Source organism: Schistocerca nitens, chromosome 6, assembly GCF_023898315.1.
Source record: "Schistocerca nitens isolate TAMUIC-IGC-003100 chromosome 6, iqSchNite1.1, whole genome shotgun sequence".
NCBI lineage: Eukaryota > Metazoa > Arthropoda > Insecta > Orthoptera > Acrididae > Schistocerca > Schistocerca nitens.
Genome location: NC_064619.1, coordinates 174,955,461 through 174,978,640, shown reverse-complemented (window position 1 = coordinate 174,978,640; position 23,180 = coordinate 174,955,461). Strand labels below are relative to the sequence as shown.

The 23,180-nt window shown below is 42.8% G+C and overlaps 1 protein-coding gene across 1 annotated transcript in view; it reads right to left on the bottom strand.

Annotated features, from left to right (window-relative positions):
* LOC126263277 (uncharacterized) overlaps positions 1–23,180 on the bottom strand; it is an 881,511-nt gene that overhangs the window by 238,289 nt on the left and 620,042 nt on the right. Inside the window, exons 9-10 of the mRNA XM_049960363.1 lie at positions 11,015–11,196; positions 82–190 (exon numbers count right to left, since the gene is read on the bottom strand). Coding sequence (XP_049816320.1) covers positions 82–190; positions 11,015–11,196 — 291 coding nt within the window. The remainder of the gene's footprint in view (positions 1–81; positions 191–11,014; positions 11,197–23,180) is intronic.

Genomic DNA, 23,180 nt, shown 5'->3' with positions numbered 1-23,180 from the left:
TAACACAAAACACGAAGAGAGAAAATACAGTGAGGTAAGTCATAGCATACAGCTGGCATTCTAGGAAAGACTTTCGTTTACCGTAGACGTTGAAGACACCCCTGGTGATGCCCATCTCATTCTTGGCCACGCAGTGGTACTTCCCGTGGTCTGGCGGGTAGACTCGCGTGATGTTGAGCTGCATCCGCATCTGTGGACACGGGGAAGCCAGCAACAGTGACAGGGTGGCAGGAAAAGAGGTTAGACCACAATCTCTGTCACCAAACAACCTCAAATCAAGGCAGATGATATAGGAACCTAAACATACATTGACGGAAAGATTACGACACCAAAAGTAATTAACAAAGAGTAATGAAATTTTGGAAATAAATTTGTTCAGGTAATATAATTAGTAACTAAAATTGCACAATCGCAGGTTAATGTAAGCGCGAGATAAGCCATTCCAAATGTGAAGCACTGGCACATTACTAACTGATGTTACTGCCAGAATGTGGAATGCAAGCATGGAAACGTACATGAATTGTGTTGCACAGGTGCCGCATGTCAGTTTGTAGGACAGAGTTCCATGCCTGCTGCACTGGGTCGGTCATTACAGGGACAGTTAATGCTGTTTGTGAATGTCGCTAAAGCTGTCGTCCGATCATGTCCCACTTGCGCTCTGTTGGAGGAAGATTTAGAGATCCAGCAAGCCAGGGCAACATGTCGATACAGCTTTGTTAGTTTTAGATTACTAAACAGTTGACTTCGCGATTTTTTTTTGTAAAAAAGTAATTACTTAACTTTTGCTGATCTGCGTTTCCGCACATCTGGTCTGGAGGTCGCACTACCACTTTTATCACTGTCATATAATGACATATTTGTGTTCTCGTCTTCCACACACTGTTCGCCATGTTTCTCACTCTTTTTTTGTGGTGGACTATTGTTCTTTTGTCACTCGATACAACTACTTCGTCGTACACTGTTTTTCAAAACGTAAATATTGCGACTCCATTACGTGTTTCATCTTCTTTGGTATGTTTACCTATTTGTTGCCAACCTAATGAAGTATATGTTCGAGACTAACTTCTATTTGTGATGTTTATACTGTGCTTGCGTATGAGTGAGAGAGAGAGAGGGGGATAGAGCCGACGAGTTTTTCTTGGGGTGGGGGCTGGGGGGTGGGGGGAGGGGGAAGTGTACTAGCTATTAGCGAGTGGCTGAAATCTTTGGTGACAGCTGATTTGACTTTTCGTTTCAGTATGCTGTGGAGGGGTTCATGGATGAATGAGTGTAAAGATGTTGGGTTCTATTATTATTATTGGGACAGTATTATTAAATTAATACTTTTTACGAACGTTATTCTGTTATTTTATCTATTACTGTAAATAATGTATTGCTTGGCATGTGTACTTGGTTATTCAACAGGATTTGCCCCTCTGCTTTGGTTCTATGTATGTGGTAATTTTCTTGTATGGTAGGGAGGTGTTTTTTATTGTTTATTTTAATTATTTTCATGTCATCTTCCCTAGTGGTTGGTTTGTGGTCATTTTCTCTTAGGTGTTCTGCAAATGTGGAGTGCTTCGTCCCATATTTCCAGGCTCTCATGTGTTCTTTGTATCTGACATCGAATGTTCTATCTGTTTGTCCTACGCATGTGTCTTATTTACAAAACAAGTATTTATATGCTCGCTGCGGAGGATGGCCACACAAACAAACTTGTTAAAGCATTTCTCCTTCACTACTTACCTCTTGTTTCAGTAGGAGGGGACTATGATAACAGTAAGAGGAGCCCAGCGAGCATACACAGCGCAAAACAACACTGAGGAATTTTCTGCTTATTTGCGTCGAAAGTCCTATAGTGTTTTAGAAATTATAACGAGGAAGCTCGTATCTTAAATGTTGCTTATCCTTTTGTGTGAATTTTTATATATGAAAGCCAACTCCAACGAAGCCTGTAATAAAGGATCAAGAGTCACCGACAAATGTGAAAACCGTAGAACGATTGGTTTGGAAAGCCATGCTTGTAAACTGGTGCCCAGAATTGTATACAAAAAAAAAAAAAAATAGAAGACATGCTGGAAGAATGTCAATTTGCTTTCTGGGTAACAGGTACAAGAAAAGCGACAATGGGCAAGCCAAAACAAAGAAAAATAAATGTATGTTGGAAGCAATCGCCCAGAGAAAACCTTCGAGTCTGTAAGATGGAATAAGATACTGAGAAATCTAAGAAGACTGAGGGTAAAATATAGAAACAAACAGCAAAGATACAGCACTTACAAACTCAAGTAGAGTTTGGAGAAAGCCAAGTTAATTTTAATAAGCAGTGGATACGGTTCCACCCTTTAAAATAAACAGAATGGCACTGAGAGAAGTGTGTTTTAAAATCTGCGCTCCCCACTGCACTTTAACAGCGTATGACTGACCGAAGTTTCGACTGTAGTCCAAATATGTCCGTTTCACGGGTTGTGACATACATATGAAAATTCTTTCAAAGGCGAAACTGTGTAGTGGTGAAGAACATAACACAATTGGATGTCGTAGGCTAAATAATGCTAGCCAGTGCGGAAGATCATTGTCAAACAGAAATTTAAAAAACTGCCAAAAAACAGTAAAATGTTCTGTGAAATGATTTGTCTAAAAGTAAGAGACATAAGAAACATATGACGCGCTTTTGAATTATGCTCGAAATGATGTAGAGCAAATGAGACTGCACCATCTAAGCAGTTAACGAGACAAATTTCCTCCAGTACCGGTACTGTTTAACATTCTAAGTTTCAGAGTTAAATATTGAACTTAAAACTCTCAATCAGCACCGCATTTGCTGTACATTATTTCGAGTATGATCAGGAGGCACATCAAATGTTCCTCTAATCTGATTTATTTCTTACTTTTAGATAAATCATTTCACAAAACAACTGACAGTTTTTTCAGCTCTTTTCGCTTCCAAGTTTTGTTCAGAAACCTTACGCGGGCTGCATAAAATCTGGCTGAAGGCCTTAGCATTGAAATATAGAAAGACAGCACGCACTTCTCACTTGGCACGAGACTGCGCTCAGAACTGAAACGTGCGACCTGACGCGATCGACGAGAACACTGGAGACACTGCCCGACACATTTCTTCAAGATTTCGTCGGATTTTTCAATCAGGTTTTAATTCGTGACCGATCGGACATTGAAAACAGAAAATGCCTTGCATATGAAATTGTGAGAATAAAATTTTCTTGCCCCTGGAGACCCTTAGACAACCTGCAAACGGGACTGAGTGGACGTTTTAGGCGTTTAGTAATATAGATGAATCATTGCTTTCGTAAGGTTATTATTGACCCTTACTGCCCATTATAACATATGTCTTCCACCACTCCTTAACCACAGGTATTTTCTCTGAGGCCTGGGAAAAGGGACTAGCTAAGCCACTATCTGGAAAGGACGTTGCCACAGCACCCTCTGATTACTGACCTATTTGCATTATTCCTGCGCTGTCCAAGGTCTCAGAATATGTGATCAACGACCAGCTAACAAACTGTCTAACCACAAACAAACAAGTAGACGAATATCAGTCAGATTTTCGTGAACATTGCTGCACAACATCTGCATTAATAAAGCTAACATATGACCTGAAGTTTTCCGTGGAAGCACAAGAGGTGACTAATGTGCTTCTTGTACTTCAGTAAAGCCATTAACACTCTCCACGTCGACGTTTTACTTGCCAAACTCAGCAGTCAGCAGCCTACATTTCTTTACTAGTGCAGTGCAATGGTTTCGCTCATACCCGACATCTCGCCAGCAGTGCGCCTTGTCCAGCACTGTAAGGCGACCATAGTGGCAGGCAGTGTCCGGCATCACCTCCGGTTCGGTATTAGGTCGTATACCCTTTCCATTGTGTGTCAATGACGTGTCATCTATTCTGAGCTACTGCAAATACCACATATAAGCTGATGACTCCAGTTGCGTCTAAGTGTAGAAGCAATAAACCCGAAGACAGCTGTGGAGAACCTCAATACCGATCTATGTGCACTGTGAAAGTGAGTGTAGGGTGTGGGGTTAAAGCTCAATCCCCCAAAACCCAAGTGGTACCTCTTGCTTATTGTAGGCTTATTAGCCTGAAATTAGGGGAATCCCTACAATCTTCGACCGTAAACGGGGCTAATAACAACTTTCTCCCTCAGCAAGGCGTCTATGAGTAATAATAGACGAAAATCTAAATTAGACTGAGCACGTAACTGCAATATGCGAGAAGGCATGAGCATCTCTCCATGCCCTACTAAAATATCAAAAACTCTTTCCTCTTGACCTGAAAAAGAAATTTGTACAAACACTTATACTTCAAACGATATTTCGGCGAATAACTTTTCCACCATCATCAGGTGGTTCTGATGGAATGGCCTGTCTACTCATTGTCAGTGTTATTTCTGTCCGTCAGTCGGGCATCGATTCCCTGCGCCGACGGTCCGACTGCGGCCGTCGAACTTCCGGTAGCGGCCGCCGACATTCCGTTTGCGAGCGCCGACGCTTCGATTGCGGCCGCCGACATAAATTGCACTGACAATGAGCAGACAGACCATTCCATCAGAACCACCTGATGATGGCGGAAAGCTTGTTCGCCGAAATATCGTGGGACTTCAACGATCGCATCCGGCTGGACACACGAGAGCCCTGGAAACAACACACACGCCGCGAAAGCCTCCGATCACACTTATACTTCTAATTATTGATTACAGCGATGTTATACTGTGAGGTCATTCTCTGGAAAGCTCCCGGCGCCTGGATCTGGTTATGAATGACTGTGTTCCTTACATCTGCAACGTTCGGGTTGTTGTTGTTGTGGTCTTCAGTCCTGAGACTGGTTTGATGCAGCTCTCCATGCTACTCTATCCTGTGCAAGTTTCTTCATTTCCCAGTACTTACTGCAACCTACATCCTTCTGAATCTGCTTAGTGTATTCATTTCTTGGTCTCCCTCTACGATTCTTACCCTCCACGCTGCCCTCCAATACTAAATTGGTGATCCCTTGATGCCTCAGAACATGTCCTACCAACAGGTCCCTTCATCTCGTCAAGTTGTGCCACAAACTTCTCTTCTCCCCAATTCTATTCAATACCTTCTCATTAGTAATGTGATCTACCCATCTAATCTTCAGCATTCTTCTGTAGCACCACATTTCGAACGCTTCTATTCTCTTCTTTTCTATTTATCGTCCATGTTTCCTTTCCATACATGACTTCACTTCATACAAATACTTTCAGAAACGACTTCCTGACACTTAAATCTATACTCGATGTTAACAAATTTCTCTTCTTCAGAAGCACTTTATTTGTCATTGCAGGTCTACGTTTTATATCCTCTCTACTTCGACCATCATCAGTTATTTTGCTCCCCAAATAGCAAAACTCCTTTACTACTTTAAGAATCTCATTTCCTAATCTAATTCCTTCAGCATCACCCGACGTAATTCGACTACATTCCATTATCCTCGTTTTGCTTCTGTTGATGTTCATCTTACACCCTCCTTTCAGGACACTGTCCATTGCGTTCAGCTGCTCTTCCTAGTCCTTTGCTGTCTCTGACAGAATTACAATGTCATCGGCGAACCTCAAAGTGTTTATTTATTCTCCATGGATTTTAATACCTACTCCGAACTTTTCTTTTGCTTTCTTTACTGCTTGATCAATATACAGATTGAATAGCATCGAGGAGAGGCTACAACCCTGTCTCACTCCCTTCCCAACCACTGCTTCCCTTTCATGTCCCTCGACTCTTATAAATGCCATCTGCTTTCTGTACAAATTGTAAATAGCCTTTCGCTCCTTGAATTTTATCCCTGCCTCCTTTAGAATTTGAAAGAGAGTATTCCAGTCAACATTGTCAAAAGCTTTCTCTAAGTATACAAATGCTAGATACGTAGGTTTGCCTTTCCTTAATCTTTCTTCTAAGATAAGTCGTAGGGTCAGTATTGCCTTACGAGTTCCAACATTCTTACGGAATCCAAACTGATCTTCCCCGAGGTCGGCTTCTACCATTGGTCTGTAAAGAATTCCCATTAGTATTTTGCATCCGTAACTTATTAAACTGATAGTTCAGTAATTTTCACATCTGTCAACACCTTCTTTCTTTGGGATTGGAATTATTATATTCTACTTGAAGTCTGAGGGAATTTCGCCTGTATCATACATCTTGCTCACCAGATGGTAGAGTTTTGTCATGACTGGCTCTCCCAAGGCTGTCAGTAGTTCTAATGGAATGTTGTCTACTCCCGGGGCCTTGTTTCGACTCAGGTCTTTCAGTGCTCTGTCAAACTCTTCACGCAGTATCATATCTCCCATTTCATCTTCATCTACATCATCTTCCATTTCCATAATATTGTCCTCAAGAACATCGCCCCTGTATAGACCCTCTATATACTCCTTCCACCTTTCTGCTTTCCCTTCTTTGCTTAGAACTGGGTTTACATCTGAGCTCTTGATATTCATGCAAGTGGTTCTCTTTTCTCCAAAGGTCTCTTTAATTTTCCTGTAGGCAGTATCTATCTTACCCCTAGTGAGATAAGCCTCTACATCCTTACATTTGTCCTCTAGCCATCCCTGCTTAGCCAGTTTGCACTTCCTGTCGATCTCATTTTTGAGACGTTTGTATTCCTTTTTGCCTGCTTCACTTACCGCATTTTTGTATTTTCTCATTTCATCAATTAAATTCCGTATCTCTTCTGTTACCCAAATATTTCTACTAGCTCTTATCTTTTTACCTACGTGATCCTCTGTTGCCTTCACTATTTCATTCCTCAAAGCTACCCATTCTTCTTCTACTGTATTTCTTTCCCCCATTCCTGTCAATTGTTCCCTTATGCTCTCGCTGTAACTCTGTACAACCTCTGGTTCTTCCAGTTTATCCAGGTTCCATCTCCTTAAATTCCCACCTTTTCGGGTATTTGATCTTATTTCACAATCATGTGTACAATCATGTGTACAGCTATCCTGTCTGCGTCCAGACAAGTGCAGAGATTTCCATATCCTTTATATTCTATACCGTCTTATGAACGTTCACTATCCCCCAAATCTCTCCTTGACATTAAAGCTCTCTCCTTGCCTGAACAACATAGCAGAAAGAATCACTCTCATCAGAGCAAAACCCTCTCTATCCCATTCCACAGATCAGCCACTTTCTCGAAGCCTTTCTCGGTAGAAGAAACCTGATATGGAATAACTTTCCGCATTATATTAGAGAACAGAATAACATCTCCAGCTTCAGATGAGGGTTAATGATGTATGTACCAAAGCAACAATAACGATTATCATTGTCCATATACGCACTTGTAGTAGCACTGCCAGTATAACCATTATTAGTTCAGAGTCAGTATTACTTACTCACATTATCACTATAGACACAGTTAGTTCGCCTCCACGTTGTGCATCCTGTGTAACGCTAAATGAACTAACACAACTGGCGGCAGACCGAACGAAGAATTCCTGCCCCACATCACAGTGAAACAGAACGACAGACAAAGCGCTATGCAAGATACATACAACGGTCCTTTTAGGGACCAGCTGACTAAGGATCTCGGACCATGCATCCGAATCTGCCATTTCAACATTGAGGGCATAAGCAGAGCAAACTGTCAAGTATCGCAGAGAATTTTACACGATAAAGACATTGACCTGGTAGCCATACAGGAAACTCATGCTGAAAATAGAGCCCAACTTGAAGCTAGAGGAAGGATACTGAGATATGATCTACTTGGAGCCGCGTATGACAGACACTATGGCGTTGCGACATATGTGCGTGGGGACATAGAGGACGCCTTTCTAATTGGAGCCTCCATTGCAAATGATATCCATGAAGTTGTCATCAAAATAAGAGAAGTTACAGTAACGAACATCTATAAACCTCTTGCTACTACGTGGCCGGCTGAAGTGATAAAGATCCACCCACACCAGAGCGTATACGTTGGGGACTATAATAGTCACCACGAAATGTGGAAATACAGCACGAATGATAGCAATGGAGACATGCTGGTCGATTGGTCCGAGGAACAAAATACATATCTGGTCTTTGATGCCAAGGACCTAGGGACATTCAGATCAGCCGCATGGAACTGCGACTATAACCCGGATCTTGTTTCGAGGGATACAAACGATAAACCACTGACAGCCTCTAGAAGGGTCCTGACGGACTTCCGTCATAGCCAGCACCACCTCGTGCTTATTAATATCGGTATATCCATCCCGATAATAAGGTCTTACCCTCGACCAAGGTAGAATTTTACAAAAGGTGACTGGACAAAAATCTCCGATCAACTTGATTATACCTTGAGCTGGATCCCTCCAACCAGCAAGAGTTATGAGAGGTTTGTGGGAGCTGTCATTAGCTCTGCGAAAACAGAGATCCCAAGAGGGTACCGCAAAAAATACATTCCCGGTTGGACAGGGATATGCGATGACCTGTACGTTGAGTTCCTCAAGAATGGGGACCGGGAAATAGCGGATGAACTATTACATAACATCGACTTTATTAGACGGCAAAAATGGGACAATACTGTTGAAAATCTAGACTTTTCAAAGTCAAGCCGGTACCTACTGCGTAAACTTGGAGGTGCAAATCCCCCTGAACATAGAAAGGACGAAATAGCTCCCAGCAAGGTTGCATCCCTCATAGTTTCTGCGTCTAGAGCCCCCCGAGATAGAAAGCACACAACAAAAGTGAAGAAGGACTTGAAAACATTAAAAAGGACCCGTGCAATGGACTCAGAATATTCATCAGATATTCGTATCGAGGAGGTTACCAATGCCCTGAAGAAGGTTAAACCAGGCAAAGCTCCGGGTTTCGATGGTATCCACCCTGAGTTCCTCATACATGTCGGAGCCTACACAAAACAATGGCTGGTTAAGTTCTTTACGGACATTCTCCAAGTGGGTAACATTCCTCCCTCACATAAACAAGCAAAGATCATCGCAGTCCTGAAACCTGGTAAACCAGACGATAGACCAGAGAGTTACCGAGTTACTGCCCCATTGCCCTTCTCAGTATGATCTATAAATTACTAGAAAATTACAGAATAGGCCAATATACGAAGACAGTAACTTGTTCTCGAAAGAACAGTTACTGTTGATGACCGGGCAGCTTTTCCCTGGAATAAATGATGACTAACTGACAACCTCAGCTGCCGACAGGTGTTGTTGACAGGCCAAACTATACTCAAAAAAATCCGTATCGAACAAGCAGGATTTCGTCCCTATCGCTGCTGTACAGATCAAGTTCTATCACTGACAACATATATAGAGGCGGGGTTGCAGAAGAAACATAAAGTAGTTGCAGCATTCATAGACCTAACAGCAGCCTATGATACAGTTTGGAAACAGGGAGTCATGTACAAATTAATCTGTGCCGTCCCCTGCAAGAAGATAACCAACCTCATTGACGATATGTTGTCAAATAGAACCTTCCAAGTAATAATGGGGAATGAGAAAAGTAAACAGATGAAACTCAATAATGGACTCTCATAAGGCTCTGTCCTTGCACCCCTTCTTTTCAGCCTTTATATCACTGACATGCCTGCAACCAGATCGCGCAAATTTGGTTATGCTGACGACTGGGCTCCGGCAACAGCCCACAGAAATATAGAAACTGCCGAAGATATCCTTACGAGTGACCTAGGGATTCTCAGCGAGTACTTGAGAAAACGGAGGCTACAACGTAGTGCTACAAAGACGGAAGTATCTGCCTCCCATTTGAACAACAAAATGGCCAACAGAGAACTACATGTATATCTAGAAGGGAAAATACAAAATCACAACAAACACCCAAAGTACCTTGGGGTTACCCTATATAGGAGACGAACATTCAAAGAACACCTAACGAAAACTGCAGCGAAACTTAAAACACGCAACAACATATTGCAGAAGCTCTGTGGCACCACTTGGGGCTCCACAGCATCTACCTTAAGAATATCCGCACTTGGCTTGGTGTATCCAGTGGCAGAATACTGTGCCCCAGTGTGGCTCAACAGCAAACAAACACACACACACACACACACACACACACACATGGTAGATACCCATTTTAATGCAACAAAGCGTATTATATCAGGCACAATCATGCCAACTCCTACAGTGTGGCTGCCCGTTCTCAGTAACATAGCCCCTCCTAACCTGCGCCGAGAACACGCTCTGGTTAGAGAATTTCAAAAAATCATGACCGACCCTGAATTACAAATCCATGAAGATACTCACGACATCCAAGGAAAACGACTCCGGTCTAGGGATCCTCCACTAAAGACCACGCAGGCGCTGCACCAAACCAACTTTTAAATAAATGACCGATGGAAACAGGAATGGGAGAACAGAATAGCAGTAAACTGCCACAGTACGCCATGCATCTTTAGTAAACCAAAAGGATTTGATCACATCAGAACCAACTATGGAAGATGCGCCGACTTCTTACACAGATGGGGTAACTTCCTTCGGCCGCTTGCGACTTTGGCGCTGAGAGACAGGCGGTCAAACACATCGTGCAGGAATGCCCACTAAGGGCATATGAGGATGACCCACAGGATTTCCTAATGGCGACCCAAGAGGCAATCGACTATTTATTATCTAAGCTGGACGTTTGTTTGTGATTGCTCTTCTGTGAGTGTAAATTTACAATTGGTGGTGTCCTTATATACAAACTGTTATTTATTGTTCTGGTTATACATATGTGATTTTTTTTAAAAATCGTGTTGTTTCTGTAATTTTTACTGTGATGTTATGAGCCATACGCTAAATAAAATAAATAAATATAGACACAAAAATCATTTAAATTTTTTGTCTTATTAAAATTGTTGTTCCTGAGGTAACGGTGATATACAAATGACACTGTGTATATGATTTTGGATGTCGCAAAGGATGTGTAAATTTGGAAACATTTAAGAGTAGAGGAGAAAGTAATACAAAATCTATCTTGCACAAAATGTTCTATGTTTCATGCCGAAATTAAAATAACAGAGTTTGCAAATGAATTAGATGCCGTTTACATGTGCAGTGTTTAGGAAGCAGGTCGGACGCACCTTGTAGCGGTCCCTGTCGGACAGGCTGGTGACGAACTTGTGCCCGGGCTCAATGAGGCGGCCGTCCTCGCGCTCCCAGTAGCAGACGGGCTCCGGGAACGCCTCCACGTCGCACTCCAGCACCCCCGTCGAACCGTTGACCACGCCCACCAGCTGCCTGTGGATGCGGATCAGCGGCGGGACTGCGGGCAGAAGGCGCTTGGCTAGTACTTGTCCCACTGCAGTTGTACACCAACTGCAAAATAGGAGCTGCCGACAACGAGGTCACTACAGCTGCTTCACAACATCGGGTTCTCAATGCCTTGAAGGAGTCATCCAGGAATTTGAACGATGACACACATGGAAAATTTACACTGCTGGCCATTAAAATGGCTACACCAAGAGAAATGCAGATGATAAACTGGTATTCATTGGAGAAATATATTATACTAGAACTGACATGTGATTACATTTTCGCGCAATTTGGGTGCGTAGATCCTGAGAAATCAGTACCCAGAACAACCACCTCTGACCGTAATAACGGCCTTGATACGCCTGGGCATTGAGTCAAACAGAGCGTGGATGGCATGTACAGGTACAGCTGCCCATGTAGCTTCAACACGATACCACAGTTCATCAAGAGTAGTGACCGGCATACTGTGACGAACCAGTTACTCGGCCACCATTGACCAGACATTTTCAATTGGTGACAGATCTGGATAATGTGCTGGCCAGGGCAGCAGTCGAACATTTTCTGTATCCAGAAAGGCCCGTACAGGATCTGCAACATGCGGTTGTGCATTATCCTGCTGAACTGTAGGGTTTCGCAGGGATCGAATGAAGGGTAGAGCCACGGGTCGTAGCACATCTGAAATGGAACGTCCACTGTTCAAAGTGTCGTCAATGCCAACAAGAGGTGACTGAGATGTGCAACCAATGGCACCCCATACTATCACGCCGGGTGATATGCCAGTGTGGCGATGACGAATATATGCTTCTAATGTGCGTTCACCGCGATGTCGTCAAAGACGGATGTGACCAACATGATGCTGTAAACAGAACCTGGATTCATCCGAAAAAATTACGTTCTGCCATTCGTGCACTCAGGTTCGTCGTGGAGTACACCATCGCAGGCGCTCCTGTCTGTAATGCAGCGTCAAGGGTAGCCGCAGCCGTGGTCTCCGAGCTGATAGTCCATGCTGCTGCAAACGTCGTCGAACTGTTTGTGCAGATGGTTGTTGTCTTGCAAACGTCCCCATCTGTTGACTCAGGGATCGAGACGTGGCTGCACGATCCGTTACAGACATGCAGATAAGATGCCTCTCATCTCGACTGCTAGTGATACGAGGCCATTGGGATCCAGCACGGCGTTCTGTATTACCCTCCTCAACTCACCGATTCCATATTCTGCTAACAGTCATTGGATCTCGACCAACGCGAGCAGCAATGTCACGATACGATAAACCGCAATCGCGATAGGCTACAATCCGACCTACATCAAAGTCGGAAACGTGATGGCATGCATTTCCCCTCCTTACACGAGGCATCACAGCAACGTTTCACCAGGCAACGCCGGTCAACTGCTGTTTGTGTATGAGAAATCGGTTGGAAACTTTCCTCATGTCAGCACGTTGCAGGTGTCGCCACCAGCGCCAACCTCGTGTGAATCTTCTGTAAAGCTAATCATTAGCATATCACAGCATTTTCTTTCTGTCGGTTAAATTTCGCGTCTGTAGCACGTCATCTTCGTGGTGTAGCAATTTTAATGGCCAGTAGTGTATAAGGGGCAGTCAAATAAAAACGATAAAGCCTACACTGAGGTGACAAATGTTATGTGAAAACCTCTTACAGGCAGGCATATTTAGCAACTCGACATGGCAACGACTCAACAAATCGTTAGAAATCCCCTGCAGAAATATTTAACTACGCTGCGTCTATAGCCATCCGTAAATGCCAAAGTCTCCAAGCTGAACATAACCAGGTCCCGTAAATGATCAGCTAGACCAGAGGACCGAGTCCACTCCATGTAAACACAGCCCACACCGTTATGGAGCCATCACCAGGTCGCACAGGTCCTTGTTGCCGAGTGAGTTCATGCCTTATGGAGTCTGCAACACACTCAAACCTTAGTATCAGCTCTTACCGACAGCCGATCAGTTCCAGTCATTCCACTAGGAAGGAGGTACACGGCTTGTGTTGTCTGTAGTTCAACCATGCCTAGACGGTCAATACCCGATTCGATCGCGTCCGCATTGTTACTCTGTGTCAGGAAGGACTCTCAACAAGGGATGTGTCCAGGCGTCACGGAGTGAACCAAAGCGATGTTCGGACATGGAGGGCTACTACTGCAGTGGATGACCGCTACCTACGGATTATAACTCGGAGGAACCCTGAGAGCAACGCCACCATGTTGAATAACGCTTTTCGTGAAACCACAGGACGTGGTGTTACGACTCAAACTGTGCGCAATAGGCTACATGATGCGCAACTTGACTCACGACGTCCATGGCGAGATCTATCTTTGCAACCATGATACCATGCAGCGCGGTACAGATTCGCCCAACAACGTGCAGAATGGACCGCTCAGGATTGGCGTCATGTTGTCTTCACCGATGAGTGTCGCATATGCCTTCAACCAGACAATCGTCGGAGACGTGTTTGGAGGCAACCCGGTCTGGCTGAACGCCTTAGACACGCTGTACAGCGAGTACAGCAACGTGGAGATTCCCTGCTGTTTTGGGATGGCATTATGTGGGGCCGACGTACGCCGCTGGTGGTCATAGAAATCGCTGTAACGGCTGTGCGACACGTGAATGCCATCCTCCGACCGATATCGCAACCGTATCGGCAGCATAGGGGTTAGGCATTCGTCTTCATGGATGACGTGCACGTCTTGTGAATGACTTCGTTCAGGATAACGACATCGCCCGACTAGAGTGGCCAGCATGTATCCAGACATGAACACTATCGAAGATGCCTGTGATAGACTGAAAAGTGCTGTTTATGGACGAGATTTCCCGCCAACCACTCGGAGAGATATACACCGAATCGCCGTTGAGGAGAGGGAGAATCTGGGCCAACAGTGCCTTGATGAACTTGTGAACAGTATGCCACGACGAATACAGGTATGCATCAATGTAAGAGGATGTGCTACTGGGAATTAGTGGTACCGGTATGTACAGCAATCTGGACTACCGCCTCTGAAGGTCTTGGTGTATGGTGATACAACATGTAATGTGTCGTTTTCATGAGCAATAAAAATGTGGTGTGGACGTGTTGGGAATATTGGTCTCACCTGGAGCGTACAAGGGATAAGTCCCTGCAGGCGCACTATCATCTGTGCCGTCGGTGGCTCAGATGGATAGAGCGTCTGCCATGTAAGCAGGAGATGCCGGGTTCGAGTCCCGGTCGGGGCACACATTTTCAAGATGTTCCCAATAATGTATATCAACACCTGTTTGCAGCTAGGGTGTTGATTTAATTATCATTTCATTCTAGAGAAGCTGCACCGTCGTCAATGGTATCTGTTCTTTTGGGAACAGATACTACCTTCATATACAGAAAAAGCGAGGCTCTTAGGAATGAGGAATGAAGACAGCAGGATTGTCTGCTTAGGGAAGAAGTTAACAGGAAGTACAAGCTAAATCTGAATAGGTGAAGGGTTCATGCAAGATATTGAGAAAGATACAATTGTAGCGAAATTGGACACGCTGTACACGAAGACAAAATATAATTTTGGAAAAGTAAAGCGCAAAAGTGTTTGCTTCTGAGGTACAGATGGAAAACCACTATTCAATGCAAGAGAAAGGCAGAAAAATGGAGTACTTTGTCGCAGGTTTGTACGATGAAAAAGTAGCTGTCCCATAGTGTGATGAAGAGGCTGATGAAGTTGGTGTGGAAGAAGCTGGTGACCCAGTATTATAGCTCGAATTTGCCAGTGGACTAAAAGATCTGCAATGACACCATTCAGTAGTAAATTAAACATGTATGAGGTGAAGGAATTAGCTACTTTGAGTTTTGACAATAATACACTGCTGGAAATGGAAAAAAGAACACATTGACACCGGTGTGTCAGACCCACCATACTTGCTCCGGACACTGCGAGAGGGCTGTACAAGCAATGATCACACGCACGGCACAGCGGACACACCAGGAACCGCGGTGTTGGCCGTCGAATGGCGCTAGCTGCGCAGCATTTGTGCACCGCCGCCGTCAGTGTCAGCCAGTTTGCCGTGGCATACGGAGCTCCATCGCAGTCTTTAACACTGGTAGCATGCCGCGACAGCGTGGACGTGAACCGTATGTGCAGTTGACGGACTTTGAGCGAGGGCGTATAGTGGGCATGCGGGAGGCCGGGTGGACGTACCGCCGAATTGCTCAACACGTGGGGCGTGAGGTCTCCACAGTACATCGATGTTGTCGCCAGTGGTCGGCGAAAGGTGCACGTGCCCGTCGACCTGGGACCGGACCGCAGCGACGCACGGATGCACGCCAAGACCGTAGGATCCTACGCAGTGCCGTAGGGGACCGCACCGCCACTTCCCAGCAAATTAGGGACACTGTTGCTCCTGGGGTATCGGCGAGGACCATTCGCAACCGTCTGCATGAAGCTGGGCTACGGTCCCGCACACCGTTAGGCCGTCTTCCGCTCACGCCCCAACATCGTGCAGCCCGCCTCCAGTGGTGTCGCGACAGGCGTGAATGGAGGGACGAATGGAGACGTGTCGTCTTCAGCGATGAGAGTCGCTTCTGCCTTGGTGCCAATGATGGTCGTATGCGTGTTTGGCGCCGTGCAGGTGAGCGCCACAATCAGGACTGCATACGACCGAGGCACACAGGGCCAACACCCGGCATCATGGTGTGGGGAGCGATCTCCTACACTGGCCGTACACCACTGGTGATCGTCGAGGGGACACTGAATAGAGCACGGTACATCCAAACCGTCATCGAACCCATCGTTCTACCATTCCTAGACCGGCAAGGGCACCTGCTGTTCCAACAGGACAATGCACGTCCGCATGTATCCCGTGCCACCCAACGTGCTCTAGAAGGTGTAAGTCAACTACCCTGGCCAGCAAGATCTCCGGATCTGTCCCCCATTGAGCATGTTTGGGACTGGATGAAGCGTCGTCTCACGCGGTCTGCACGTCCAGCACGAACGCTGGTCCAACTGAGGCGCCAGGTCGAAATGGCATGGCAAGCCGTTCCACAGGACTACATCCAGCATCTCTACGATCGTCTCCATGGGAGAATAGCAGCCTGCATTGCTGCGAAAGGTGGATATACACTGTACTATTGCCGACATTGTGCATGCTCTGTTGCCTGTGTCTATGTGCCTGTGGTTCTGTCAGTGTGATCATGTGATGTATCTGACCCCAGGAATGTGTCAATAAAGTTTCCCCTTCCTGGGACAATGAATTCACGGTGTTCTTATTTCAATTTCCAGGAGTGTATATGGCACGGATGACTCAGCATCAGATTTCTAGAAACGTGTTAATACCACAGTAGGAAAGGAATTGCTTTGGAATAAAAACGCCATTTTCTTCAGAAGTACAAAAATAATAGAGGTAAGCAGACTAAATAAGAAAATATCCCAATATTACAACAACATAAATGGATCAACGAAGCTCAAAAACACGCAGAAAAAATGAATTGTGCTGAAGAAGGTACCCAAAATACAGAAAAAGTTAGAATCAAAAACCATAACGTCGAGGGTTTTCAAGAGAGCGAGGGAAGCAAACGCAGAAGAATCTTCACCGGGAAACAGAGGAAATTGCACCGTGAAGAGATACATAAAATACTGAAAGGCAAGAAAAATAAATAAGCCGAAAATAAGAATTCTTAAGTAAATGTTGTCAGCGATCGTTAGTAGGTAAGATCAGACACAAAGAATAATAAAAGTAAGACTAATATCTATGGATCCTCATTTATATAACTAGATTTAGGAATAACTAATTTTGTCCATAGCAAATTCTAAATCTAAAACATGTAAATGTGTATATGAAATCTTCAAATAAAGAAATAGTGTTAGTATATTTTTGATGATAAAAAGGCTTATGTTCCGATAGATGGAGGCTCTCTCCTCAAAAACTTGAAGAATTTGTTGTAGGAAGGAAATATCTCGAAATAATTCAATAAACACAGTATCTAAAGTTAAATTCCTTGGAAAACTTCTTGTCCATTTCAAATTATTTCAGGAGTCATACAAGAGACATTTTCCACCACTAATATTCAATTGCGTGTTGAAAAAGTTATGAGAATGGAAAGAAGAGAAGAAAAAACAACAATTTTTTGAGTCATCAGTCTTCTGACTGGTTTTATGCGGCCGCCATGAATACCTCTCTCGTGCCAATCATTTCATCACTTGCAGCCTATGTCTTCAATTTTTTGGTGGAGGTATTCCAATCTATATTTTCCTCTACAACTTCCCTTAGTACTGTGGAAGTTATTCCCTGATATCTTATCAGATGTCCTACATCCTGTCCCTTCTTGTTGCCAATGTTTTCATGTATTCCTTTCCTTGCCAGTTCTCCGGAGAACCTCGTCGCTCCTTATCTTATCATTCCACCTACAATTCAACATTCTTCTGTAGCACGACATCGCAAATGCTTCAACTCTTTTGTTTTCTGGTTTTCCAGCATACAGTACTATGATCTAAACATAGATACCCAGAAATTTCTTCCTCTCATTCAGACCTATGTTCGGTAGTGGTACGCTTCTATTGGCTAGGAATGCCCTTTTTGCCAGTGCTAGTCTGCTTTTTATGTCCTTCTTGCATTTTGCTGCCTAGATAGCAGAATTTCATAACTTCATCTACTTCCTGATCACCAGCCCCAATGTCAAATTTCTCGCTGTTCTCATTTCCACTAGTTATAAATACATTCGTCTTTTTTCGAATTATTCTCAGTCCATATTCCGTACTTATTACACTGTTCATTTCATTCAACAGATTCTGTAATTGTTCTTCACTTTCACGAAGGATGGCAATGCCATCAGCGGATGTCATCATTGATATCCTTTCACCCTGAATTTTAATTTCACTCTGAAGCCTTCTTTTATTTTCGTCATTGCTTCGATCTATAGACTGAACAATAGGGGCGGGGGACTACATTCCTGCCTCACTCCTCCCTTGAGCACTTCGTTCTTGGTCTTCCACTATTCTTGCTCCTTCTTGGCTCTTGCACACTACCCGTTCTCCCTGTATATTACCACTATTTTTCTCAGAATTTCGTATTTCTTGCACCATTTTACATTGTCAAAGCTTTTTCCAGGTCGACAGATGTCATAAATGTGTCTTGATTTATCTTTAGTCTTGCTTAGATTATCAATCGCAATGCCCGAACTGCCGCTCTGGTGCCTTTAACTTTCCTAAAGCCAAACTGATCGTCATCTAATACATCCTTAATTCTATTTTTCATTTTCTTTTCCATTTTGCCGGAAAGATCTAAGGGAGCGACGATTTATTTGGTCTTTGCAGACGAACTAGCAATAAACACGTGGAATCTTAAAGAGTGCAAAGAAAAGACTACAACTCCTAAAGGAAAAAAATGAAAAAGCGGGTCTGCAAATACAGTTTGAAAAGACAGAATACATGACAAAGGAATGTAACTCACCAAGAATTTAAAAAAAGAAAACACATATGATAAAGTCAAGAAAGCAGACAACTTGAAACATCTGGGTGAAAATACAAAGATAAAAAGTAAGAAAACGAAGTTAGAATTTGCACTGAAAAAAATGAACAGAGTTTACGTGAAAGTGAGATACTTGTAAAATAAAAAATGTCTTTCTAAAGACTTAAACTGAGGCATTGCAACACAGTTGCAAGCCCAGAGGCTCTCTCTTTTCCGGGAACAACACTTTTATTTGAATGTAAAATGCCATTGGAAGATTTGGAATAGATAGAAACAAGAATCTTGCAAAAATTATTTAGGTGCAGTCAAGAACAGAGGTGGCAACTGGGTTTGAGACCAAAGAAGGAAATAAGCTTATTCTGCCCTAAAATAACAGGTAATTCAAGAAAATACATGTCACGTACTATGGGCATCTAGCGAGAATTAAGGAAGGCCGATTAAAAAATAAGATCCACACATTCTTCCAAAACAGGAAAACAGGAAAAGAAAATGCGTTGGGAGGAAGGACTAAAAAGACTGAACAGGAGACCGTACTCAACAAAGACAAATTCAGACTGGAGATTGAGAAATCAGAAGGTTTTCGGGAAGATAAAACGAACAAGAAAACAAGTGGCGTCAGATTGTCAGGTGAGCGAAAATGAGCTCCTTCTGAGAAAATGAAACAGTTGTGGAGAAAGCTGAACGAAAAGAAAAGTAAATAATTATATTGACGTGGTCCTTGAGTGGTCTGAGACGAAGCAGAAAAAAAGGAACTCGAAACACGGCCCACGGCCTGCAATATCTTCTATGGTGAAAGAAATGTGCTGCAACGGAGTTTCACTCTGTGCCCTCACTTCTTTATAAAGTCATCCATAACAACACATTCACGACACCATGTGGTACAAGAATCAATGGCAGTTATTCACACAACAGGGATACACTCTTGGTGAAGACAGTGATAAACTGATCGTGGGTAAGGGAGCGTGTTCTTTAGATTGTGTTCAATGTACAACAGCGTGAAGTTCACTTTTTTTTATGTTGTCCATTTCACTAGTTTTAATTCACACAATATTCGATACTTAACTTAACCCTTAGTGTCGTATGTGTATGACGACAGGAGGAAAGCACAAATGAGATATTCGAAATAATGATGAAAGTTTGGGATATAAATTGAATACCTGCAGGTAAATATTTTTGATTCAGTAACGATGAATCCCAAAAATGTTAGAGAGCTTGAATTGACAGAGAAATTTAGAGGCAGATTGTTCACCAATTCTCCTACCTCCACTGTAACTCTCACTTAGCGGTCCTGAGAGCACAATAAGAGAGATTGGACCTCACACGGAGTGTTACCATAATAAGACCGCTACACAGTTTTTGCTCCAAATGTTAAACGATGTGTAGGATAAGGCCATTTGTTAAACGACGTGAAATTTGCAGATGTAGATAACTGAGTGTGCGACTAATAATCAATTCAGTATGGACTTTAGTGTCAACATATTTTCTTACTATTCGTGGATAGACTTACAAAACCCATTGAGCCCAAACTATCCATTTTTCGTGGAATGATCGTGGTATTAAAATTGTGTGAGTTTCAATCTACACACACGTGAGTCCACAGATTTTATTGCCATCCATCAATAGAACAGGATGTATGGAAAATTATTCTGGATCACCAAGTACATTTTACTAGGTCTTGCGGGTTCAACATCTACATCTACATGACTACTCTGCACTTCACATTTAAGTGCTTGGCAGAGGGTTCGTCGAACCACAATTATACTATCTCTCTACCATTCCACTCCCGAACAGCGCGCTTGAAAAACGAACACCTAAACCTTTCTGTTCGAGCTCTGATTTCTCTTATTTTATTTTGATGATCATTCCTACCTATGTAGGTTGGGCACAACAAAATATTTTCGCATTCGGAAGAGAAAGTTGGTGACTGAAATTTCGTAAATAGATCTCGCCGTGACGAAAAACGTCTTTGCTGTAATGACTTCCATCCCAATTCGCGTATCATATCTGCCATACTCTCTCCCCTACTACGTGATAATACAAAACGAGCTGTCCTTAAAGATGTAAATGGCGATCTAGTATGTATGTTTGGATACGTATATATATATATATATTTACATACAGACAGTCATGTTTATTTCACTCTCTACGAAAATGAAACAAAACAGGTAGTGCTAATATAGGTACGACGGGCTCTTTGCTATACACTGTACGACAGAATTTCGGATTATGTGTGTATACATAAATAAGGAAGTACTTTACAATTTGTTCTCAAAGTAATTCAAAGTACCGTACACGTAACTAAAACATAGCTCCTTTTGCGTTTCCAGTCTGCGTTTCGCACCAGGACACAGCGGGTAAATAAAATGACCATATAATATTAAAGAAGAAAGAGAAAATTTCAGCAGTGGCGAGGAATGGCAAGCGACTGGTATGAATTCGCTGACCTCATGCATATTAAGTACAATGTAACAATGGTTCGAAATGTGAAATGCAAATGAACGCTAGTGTCATCATGTGTGGAAACTATGCATACCAGCGATGCGGCACATTTTATTTGTTTTACCACGTCACATTGCTCTGCATATAAAATGCGAAAATATCTCGTATCAGGATATTCTCGCACGTCTAAAATCATGTATATTGACAAAAATGAGAAATTGTGGTACATTCCACAGCTTTCCTGCTATGGTATCTATGGAAAATTTTCATTTTCATCTACTTATTACGTAGAGAACTCTGTTACACTACCGACACATTTAATGTTTGTAGTAGTTTGGTTTTGGTACCAGTACTCACGCAGAAGCACGTATTACCGTTATTTTAAGTTCCTTTCAGAGGTGGAGGATGTAAAAAATATTCGAACAAAAAAATGGCTCTGAGCACTATGGGACTTAACTCCTAAGGTCATCAGTCCCCTAGAACTTCGAACTACTTAAACCTAACTAACCTAAGGACATCACACACATCCATGCCCGAGGCAGGATTCGAACCTGCGACCGTAGCGGTCACGCGGTTCCAGACTGTAGCGCCTAGAAACGCACGGCCACCCCGGCGGGCAAATATTTGAACAGATTACTCCATACTTGAAGTTCGTCATTACGGTTACTTCAAAGATTTCGTGATTTCCAGAATGCTCATAGACTCCGCCCTGAAAAGCAGTTCTTGAACTTTCAACAATAGTTTCTGGTAAGACAGTAGGCGTGTTTCTTTGACAGATAGATGACAATTTCTGTAATGCTCTACGATGAGGACAACAACACTGTGAACTTTTCCTTTGCCCTTGCTTGTATAATCTTAATGCGAGTATATGATCGAGCTCAAATGGATCTCAGAAAGTGTTGCAACATACGCCCTACACCTGCTTTCTAAGCACGTTCTTTAATTGAAATGAAGCAGTTGTCGATGGCCTATCGACTTCTCTTAGCTTTCCGTTTGCTTCATCTGTAACTGACCTACGTTATCGTTTAAGACTAACTTTACTGGTAAATAGTTAGTCAGGTAATCAGAAAGTACGACGTTTCATGAACTTAACAACTTAAAATTTCTCAACATTAAGAATTACTTACGTAAAATCAAACGAAAATGTTTCATGGGTAATTTTGTCATGTGCAAGAAAAGGGAGACTGAAAACAATAAAACTGTTAAGTAATGTCTAACATAAAGGACAATAGCCCTGTCTACATTTTTGAAGCAGGCCAGAACTTATTTCCGTACCTGTGTGTGGATATCCATTTTGGTTAACAAATTGCTCCCAGCATGTCAAGAAGTTTACATTTCAGTCGTAAACCTGACTAAATAATAGAAGTAGATACGACGTTGATCCAAATATATTAGAAAAGTCTAGAAATACCAACCCCACTTGAATATTTCAGTCCATGGTTCTCAGGGCATGATTTCTAATGAATGCTGTGTGATTTCCACGTGATATATTTATGACCGCTGAACCAGCTCTCAAGTACGAAATTACCGCGACGTAGTGTGATGGTTCTTAGTAGTTATCTAACTTTTCGTGTAAGTCAAACTGTACTCTCAATTTGCTCCATACTGTGACACTTTGTACGTGGTTCACCTGAAACTATGAAGAGATGATTATCCAAGGGTGTGAATGTACAATGCTTTGCGTCGTAAATGAAAAGCGGCCAAAGGGTGTCTGGGAATGGCACGCTGTATTTGGGGCGAAACAAAAATAGCATCTTTAACATACGTAACTAGGCACACATCTTAAGGGGACCACACCCCCGACTATCTAATCTATGTTAATTGAAGCAAGTATTTGACCCACTTCTGAAAAAAAAAACTATTTGATGCAGGACGTTAATATTTTTACTGTATGTTACATGATGCTAATAGAGTCAACTCCACTAAAATCTACATTATCCGTTTTATAGTTTTTAAGAAATACTTTTTAAAATTTATTAACAAAAAATATTAAGTTTTTTCTGCAGAAAATATTTTTTGTGAACTTCCTAATGGGGGAATATTAATGAATGTAGTACCAGAGGTGGCTTTTTATGTTATGCAGACTCTGAAAATTTCATTCATTTATCTATGATAGT